This window comes from Loxodonta africana, chromosome 18 (assembly GCF_030014295.1).
Source record: "Loxodonta africana isolate mLoxAfr1 chromosome 18, mLoxAfr1.hap2, whole genome shotgun sequence".
NCBI lineage: Eukaryota > Metazoa > Chordata > Mammalia > Proboscidea > Elephantidae > Loxodonta > Loxodonta africana.
In genome coordinates, this window is record NC_087359.1 from 69,723,221 (window position 1) to 69,731,718 (window position 8,498).

Consider the following 8,498-nt stretch of genomic DNA (forward strand, 5'->3'; position numbering starts at 1 on the left):
CATACCACCAAGAAAACAGCACCAGGAGCACAGCCCTTCCTTTGGACCCAGGGTCCCTGCGCCTGAGAAGCTCCTCGACCATGGGAAAGATTAAGGACAAAGACCTTCCTCCAGAGCTGACAGAGAAAGCCGTCTCCTGGAGCTGACGCCCTGAATTTGGACTTGCAGCCTACTCGGGGTTGTTAAAGCCATCCACCTGCGGTATTTCTGTTATAGCAGCACCAGATGACTGAGACACCAGGAAAACCCTACGGAGCAGTTCTACTCCGTAACACACGGAATCAACTCAATGGCAAAGGTTTTAGTGTTTTGTTTTTTGTTTGTTTTCTCTTTCAAGCTTTTGAGTTTAAAACTTACTTAATTTCAATTCGGCCTTTCTTGTTTTTTAATAAATGCACTTAGAGCGAGTAACACCTGTTCTGGCAATGTCCCACCGCGTGTATGTCCGTGGTCCCGTAAGGTTACAAAAGAGTTCAGAAATCACAATTGGAGATCAGGATGCAGTGGATGTAGCCACGTGTAACCAGACATAGCAAACACAACAGCTTCCCACAGGCCACACAGCTATCTCATGTCTCTTGCATACAAAGTAGTTGTGCTGCCAGGTGTATAATGGTACAGTACATATATAGCCTATAACATATAAGTTTTGATAGTCATAATAAACGCTGATGTTACTGGCTTATGGGTATACTGTACTTTCTATCATTATATTAATGTGAATTTTCCCTACTTACAAATAAAAATTTACCGTATAACAGTATGCTTTGACTTGTAGGCAGCAACATCTAGTCTCGTGTATCCCACATCTCTTGAGTATAGTAGCATCTGCTCTCTAATTTTCTTTCGAAAATATTACCATGAAGTGCATCATGGCTCCTAGATGCAGCAAACCCAGTGCTGTGACAGCAGCAGCAAGAGGCAAAGGAGAAGTATCAACTTGAAAGTGAAACAAAAGGAATCCCATCTAGCTTTGCTAAGGATGTAATATGGTGTTCACACAACGTCCAAATTACATAACATCCTATTTCATGGAGCGTGTCATGGAAGTCAAGCAACACTTGACTGTAGAGTGATCTCGTTTTTATTTTCTAAATCACTTAACTTTTTCATTTTGATTTTCTCCTAAACTCAAAATTATTTACAAAAAGGGTGAGAAATTTATATGTTGATAATTTTTTTGTCTATACTTCTGTGATCATTTCTAACAATTTTATCATGGTCTTCTGTGATCATTTCTAACAATTTTATCATGGTCAGAGAATGGCTCTATTGGGGGATTAGCTGAGGTCTTCTTTGTGGGCTGATACTTTGTCAGTGTTTGTTAATCATCCCTTCTGCGTCTGTAAAGTCTTAATCTGTTTGTCCTTTAACTCTGCTACTTGGCTGTTGACTCTGTTTGTTTTGGTGTTTCTCTGCCATGGTACTGCGTTTCCTCAGTGTGGGGTGATTCTTGGGTGTGGGCTTCTCTTTGTATTTAAGGTTCCCTATTAGCCTGCCTGTGGCTGATGCTTCTGTTAACTGCAATGAATCCATCAGACACCGATGAGTTTCATTCAAGGCTCTTGAAGCACTCAGCACATTGGAGTGGTACTTCTAGGGGTACTGCTATAAGTAGAATGGTTCCCAGTAACAACAGTCTTTTACAGCTGAGACCCAGAGAGTAGAATAACTTGTTCAAACTCACATATCAGTAAAAAACAAAGCCGACTCCAAAACCAGGCCACCTAGCTCAAGCCTATGCAGTTCTCATGACACCAGACTGCCTTCCCAAGGCCTCTTCATGCCAACCAGCCCACTCCCAATCCTAATCCCCAATAACTAGGCAATTTATAAAATTTCTAAGTGTATTTCTCTTTTTACTCTAGAAAACAGTTGACGATAATAACCTTCATAGCAAATTGCTAGAAAGTGACATGGGTTTCAATCGCCCCATAACTCCAAACATCACTCTACATCCCTCAGACATCATCCTCCCCCTTCCCCTAAAATTCTAGATGAAAATCCCTGAGAAGATGGAGGAGGCCCCCAGATAGGAGGATCCCCAATCCTGGACCCCTTGAGCAGGCCAAGGCTTTGAGGAAATAAGTTAGGGGGAGAGGAGGCTCCTAGCTGGCCTTGTCCAGCCCTGTCTCGCAGACCCAGCGGTAGGGCCTCTGACAGACATCATCATTCCAACGGCCATTGTCAGTGAAGTGGGCACAGTCCTCACCTCCTCCGAGGCCATGCCCATACCAGTCATCTGGCTGCTCTGGGCTCCAGTTCCTGAGGAGACAGAACACATGTGGGCCCCAGGAAGTGCACCCTTAGCCAAGTCCCTAGAAGGCCCTGGGACCAGCAAGGCTGCAGGAGAACACACATACTCACTTGAAGCCTGTCTCGTAGTCTGTCCCATCCACCCATTTCCAGGGCCCGTTTTTGTCGGTGAGGCCTATCCAGGTGTTTACAGAGCCTGTGTGGTGCTGGATAAAATTCTGAGGGGAGAGGAAGGTGGTGGTGACTTCTCCCGAGACCAGCCACCCTCCCAGACGAGGCCCTCTGGGGTCCGCACCTGCTCCTGCCAGGAAGTGACCACCACCAGGTGGGCGTCCTCCAGCTGGCAGTACTTCTGGGCCTCGGGCCAGGACTTCCCAGAACGAGAGAACCAGTAGCAGCTGCCTTCATACTCCACCCAATTAACAGGGCAGCAGGGCCTTTCAGTGCCTGAGAGGACGGAGGATGGAGGGGCTGAGGCACTGCCTACAGGGGCGGTGGGCGGGGAAGTAGGCCAGGCACCCTGCCTCCTCACCATTGCCCAGGAGCATGGCCATCTGGCAGCTCAGGCTGCGCAGGTCAGAGACAAAATGCTTCACATGGAGCAGCAAGTTGGAGTGGTCTGGTGAGAGAGAGGACAGAGGGTTGGAGGATGAGTATGGACATTGGGGAGATCAGTCATGCTGGGGGCCCAAAGACCAATGGGGTCTGATGCCCCTGCCCCAAGAACCTTTTGTTTGATCAGAGAGCCCTTATGCTGCACGCACACACACACACATGCACGCACGCGCACACACACACGCTCTCACATTCTGACCTTCACCCATTGACTGCTGCTGCTTCAACAGCTGGGATTCCAGGCTCTTCATCTTTCTGCCCACACCGTCTCCTGGGGGAGAGACTTGTTCAGGGTCCCGACGTCCACACCATTTCCAGGCCCCTAGCCCAGCCAAGCCCCCTCACCCTGGGTACTCAGCGCCTTGACCTCTGCCTCAGTGCTCGCTGTGAAGTTGCTGAATGTCCCTCTCAGGACCTGCAGCTCCTTCTGCAGCTGGGAATCTGGGCAGGAGAGGGTGTGAACAGGACCCAATGAGGGGGCTGCATCTGCCACCCTAGCACCAGTGCTCCCACTGGTAAGTGTCCCCCTGCCAAAATAAAAAAGCCAGTGCCGATATTGCCCCACCCCTGCCCACCCCTGTGACCCTCACTTCGGGATCCAATCACACAGATGATGATCAGCAGAAGGAGGCTGAGGCCCAGGGAGAGCAGGAGGAGGCAGGGTCCAGAGCAGAGACGCCTCAAGAGGGGCTGGGGAGGAGGCAGCCCTGCAAGAGGAGAGGGTGTCAGGAGCTCAGGAGCAGAGAGGAACCTGGGCAGTTTTGGGGTCCTGGGAGGGGAGCTGGCTAAAGCTCCCCTAACAGGCTAGGAAGACCCATAAAACCAAAACCAGTTGCCATTGAGTCTACTCCAACTCATGGTGACTCCATGTGTCTCAGGGTCGAACTGTGCTCCATAAGGTTTGCAATGTCAGAGTTTTCGAAAGTAGATCGCCAAACCTTTCTTCCACGGTGCCTCTGGGTGGACTCAAACCGAAAGCCTTCTGTTTAGCAGTCAAGTGCATTCACTGTACCACCCAGATAGAAAAAGAAATCTGGGCAGTTGGTGACCCTGAGGGTGTAGCTGCAACAGGAGGTGGGAGAGGAAAGGGTACAAAGCTTCGAGCTCCCTTGGCTCCACCAAGACCCTGAGCCTTTGCTGCCACCTAGTGGTCTGACCTGACTGTGTCACTGCAGTTGACGATCCTCCTCGGGACCCATGGGCTTGAGGGTGAGGTTTGTATATTGGGTCTGACTGTCGGAGTCGGGGTCAGCTGGGGAGATCCTGCTCCTCCCAGTGATGGGGCAAGGGGAGGATATTTCTTTCTCTCACCAGGAATCTCACCTTTCCTTGGCTGAGCACAAGGAGAGAAGGCAGAGTAGTCAGACTCTGTCCCCCTCATGTTACGCCCACACAGAGAAAAGAGAATGATGCCCTCTGGGCCTGTTGTCCTCTGTGAGCTGGAGGGTGGAGCCTCACTCTCAGGGGGCCTCTCCTCTTCTCTCTCCTCCTCTCCAGCCCCTTGTCCCTGAACAGGGCACTGCCCACCCTTAAACCAAACCAAACCCGTTGCCATTAAGTCGATTCCAACTCATAGCGACCCTATAGGGCAGAGTAGAACTGCCCCACAGAGTTTCCAAAGAGCGCCTGGTGGATTCGAACAGCCGACGTTTTGGTTAGCAGCCGTAGCACTTAACCACTGTACCACCAGGGTTTTCCTGCCCATGCTTACACCCCAAGAATATTGTCCTTGCTCAGCCAGAACAACACTCCTTGCCCACGTGAGAAAGAAGAGGGGCTTGTTTGGGGGGTTTTGTTTTCAATAAGATAGAACTTTATTTTTCTCTCACATAATAATCCAGTGTTTTTGATGCAGGAAGGCCCCATCCACCCTCAGATCAGAGGCCTCTATAGGCCTGGCTCTACCCCCCTAAACTGCCACCTATACCTCTCCTGGAATCACCCTTTCTCCTGCCTTCCACTCAGTGCTCCAGGCCTCCTCTGCCACCCTGACTTCTGCTCCTAAAACGTCTTTGTTCCTTTATAAGCTCTCAGCCCTAGGTCTTCAGTCCCCTCACGGAAACCTCCTCCCCCTACCCCTGAGCAAATGATCCCTGACACCACACACACACACACACACGCACACATGCACAGAGGCTGGCTGGGTGTTGGAAGAAGAAAAGGAGGAGGGGCTGGGGCCTAACTTCTTCACAACAAACAGGGTCACACCGTCTTTCCAGCTTCCAGTTATTCCCACACCTCTGGGCCTACCCTCCCAAGGTCCTGAGGGGGGTGCCATGGCAAGGGTCAGGTGGCTTGCAGAGGCCTTGAGCACCTGTCACCCAGAAAGGGACTCCAACCCCACACCTTATACCTCCCCTGAGGGGGCCACAGTCACAGAAAGAAACCAGGGCTGAGGCAGAGGTGGCTTGTCTCTCAGAAATGTGGCAAAGGCATCTTCTCACCCTGTCTGAGCTGAGGAAGATGGTCACTGTCCTCATTGTCCAGGTGCTGAAGATCTTGGTACTCCTTGGTCATGATAGAGCTGGCACTGGACTGGGACTGCGTTGAGGCCGAGGTCAAGGCTGAGTGGGGCTGAATGGAGCGGGAGCTGGAGTGTGGGATCCAACTTCTATCTAAGACTTATCGGTGGCTACAGGATGGCCTTCCTTCTTTCCTCCACTCCCGCCCAGTCCTGACTTCCAAAATCCATCCTCCAAGTAGTCCTCCCCCCCCCACTCCTCCCTCCTTGCCCCACACCTGCCCCTCACTCACTCCCCCTGCCTTGCTTCCCACGTTTTACTTGCTAAAGGTCTTGAGGTCTCTCTCCTGGGTCCCTCGATGCTGTGCAGGTCCCAGGCTAAAGAGAGGGTTGAAGCTGGGAGAATTAGGGTGGGTGGACAGCACAGGACACAAGGAGGGGAGGGCACAGGGTCCATCCGAGGGCCCTGAGCCCTGTGTGCGTGTCTGTGTATCGGCGCACGCCTGACCTGGCATTGCCTGTGCCCAGGACTTTGGACAGTAAACAGAAGTGGAAATGGAGCTGGAACTCAGGGGCGAGTGGGGGCGGGAGTGGGGGAAGGGGTACCTCTGCACTTTCCCCTGGAAGGAGGGTCTTCTGCTCTGCACCCCCGCCCCCACTCCCACACGCTAGTCACTGCACTTTCATTGCGTGTCTTGGGAACGGGGCCAGGCCAGGGGGCCCGGGGTGCAGTTAGCTCTTTCCTCTCTGTCCCTCCCCTCACTTCCTGTCTCTGAGTTTCCCAGAATTGTCAATGTCTCCAATCACCCCTGACCAAGATCAGAGGGACTATTTCTCTGCTGTTGCCCAATCTGGGCCTGTGACCCGGGCATCTGAGCCCAGGCCCCAGCTTCCTGGGGGCTCAACCTTCAAGTTCCCCGCTGGGCCTGACTGCTTCGCTGTCCAGGGGAGTGAAGTCCTCTGAGCAGTGAGGTGGGTGGGGGGCAGGAGAGCAGGCTTTGCCCACCGAGGGGCCTTGGTGCCCACAAACCTCCACTGACCCTTACTGTCTGCCTGGGGTTTTCATGTGTTCACGCTTTTCCTTATCCCCAGAACACACTCCATTTTGCAAACGAGCAAGCTGAGGCCCTGAAAGATAGGAGCTAGCCCAGGATCACACTACAAGGAGCAGCAGAGGGAGGTCTGGAATTTGGGTAGCCTCCAGAAACCCCCAGAACCACACCACCCCCTCAATCCAGAGCCCGTTCCATCAGCACGACCGGGTCCCAAAGATGCTAAAACGTGGTCCTTTGCAGCCCCACGGGGGAAGGGAGGGCTGTGTTCAGAGAGGAGTGTGTGAATTAAAATTATGCTAATTGGAAATCGGAAAGTATTAAAGATGTTCATAAGTCTCCTTTTCCATCCTGACTGTGGAGTCATGCCAATCCTACTTGGTAGTTATTTCAATGAGAAAGTTAGCCTTGAATATTGGGAGTCCTAACTGCCGTGAGATGTTCAGGAACGCATCCGTACATCAAAGACGGAGGCTCTGTGTGTGCCCTTGTACATCTGGGTCATGAAAACCCCACTGTCATTTACACGCCTGGGACTGGGGCCGGCTGGCGACCACTGGGCTGTTCATTTAGCGTTCGGTGACACTCTCACAGAAATCTGGTTTCCTCAGGCAAATGCCTCTGGCTGCTGTGGTCAGTGTCATCTCGCAGCAGCAGTGACCGGAAGGGAACACGGGGGCTGCGGGGTGGCTGGGGGAGGGAGACCAGGGAATGCTCTGCTTCTCCCTGGATGTGTTTTGTTTGTAAATCTGCAGAAAGCGGTCCACTTCCAGTTGGTACATTTTTCCGTTTGAATGTTATACTGGAATAGGAAGCTTTTGAAATCTGGTTAGTACCCTTTAATCAGGTCCCTGGGGGCATAAATGACTTGTGCTCTACAGCAAACATAAAGCTGGGTGATTTGAACCCACCTGGTGGCACTGCAGAAGATAGGCTCAGCAATCTGCTTCTGTTAAGATTACGGCCAAGAAAACCCTACACAGCAGTCTACTCTGTAACCCATGGGGTCTCCATGAATCGAAATCAACTGAACGGCAACTGACAATAACAATCCTATAATCATGTTCCCCAAGCTCAGTGCTTATAGGGAGCAGTGTTCGGGTCAGGGCAGAGAGACACCCTCCAGAGCCAAGAACTTTAGAATGGGAGTTTGAGATGATAAAACTTTGTAAAGAAAGCCAAACAAACAGCATAATACCCCAGGCCGCCAGTTTACAAGAAAGCCCTCCGAGAACTGAAAAAAAATAAAACCCACTGCTGTCGAGTCGATTCCGACTCATAGCAACCCTACTAGAGCTAATACTGAGAAACAAAAAAGTGGCTAAAAGCAAAACTATGCCCCCAGTGGTGGTAGATGTATGCACTAGAAGAACTCACCGCCCTTTGCATTTATTCATTTAAGAAGGCACAACTGGCATCCCGCCAGGTCTTCAGGGCCAGGGCCCCCGTACTCATTTCCTATCACTGAGTAACAAATGACCGGCAAGGCTCAATTGGGTTCTCTGCTTAGGGTCTCCCAGGGCTGAAATCAAGAAGGACAGAAGGACACCCTCTATCCCTGTCCCCCGTGAGCCACAACTTCTTTTATGACCTCGCCTCGGAAATAACAGTCCAACATTTCCACAGTACCCTACTGGTTAAGCAGGTCAGCCTAGTCAATGTGGGAGGGGACCACATAAGATGTGGACACCAGAAGGCAGGAATAATTGAGGGCCATCTTGAAAGCTAGCTGCCACATATATATTAAGGGATAAGGAAACACATATTAAAAAAAAAGTTACAGTCAAGTTGACTCCAACCCATGGCGATGGTGCCCTTGTCAGAGTAGAACCATGTGCCACGGGGTTTTTGGCAGCTGATTTTTGCAAACAGATCACCAGGCCTTTCTCCCAAGGTGCCTCTGGGTGGACGCAAACCTCCAATATTTCAGTTAGCTAAATATGTATTAGGAGCCCCTGGGTGCGGCAAACAGTTAAGTGCTTGCCTGCTAACCAAAAGGTCGGAGGTTCAAGTCCACCCAGAGGCTCCTGGGAAGAAACACCTTGTGATTTATTTCCAAAAAATCAGCCATTGAAAACCCTGTGGAGCACAGTTGTACTCTAACACACATGAGG

At 51.2% G+C, this 8,498-nt stretch overlaps 1 protein-coding gene across 1 annotated transcript; it reads right to left on the reverse strand.

Annotated features, from left to right (window-relative positions):
• Nucleotides 1–1,985: 1,985 nt before the first annotated feature.
• On the reverse strand, nt 1,986–5,599 carry LOC100663441 (asialoglycoprotein receptor 1). The gene is given in 9 exon segments (XM_064270354.1): nt 1,986–2,007; nt 2,107–2,265; nt 2,368–2,474; nt 2,552–2,703; nt 2,789–2,875; nt 3,071–3,142; nt 3,217–3,312; nt 3,447–3,578; nt 5,316–5,599. Coding segments are annotated over 9 exon segments (900 nt in total). The 5' UTR covers nt 5,389–5,599.
• Nucleotides 5,600–8,498: the final 2,899 nt, after the last annotated feature.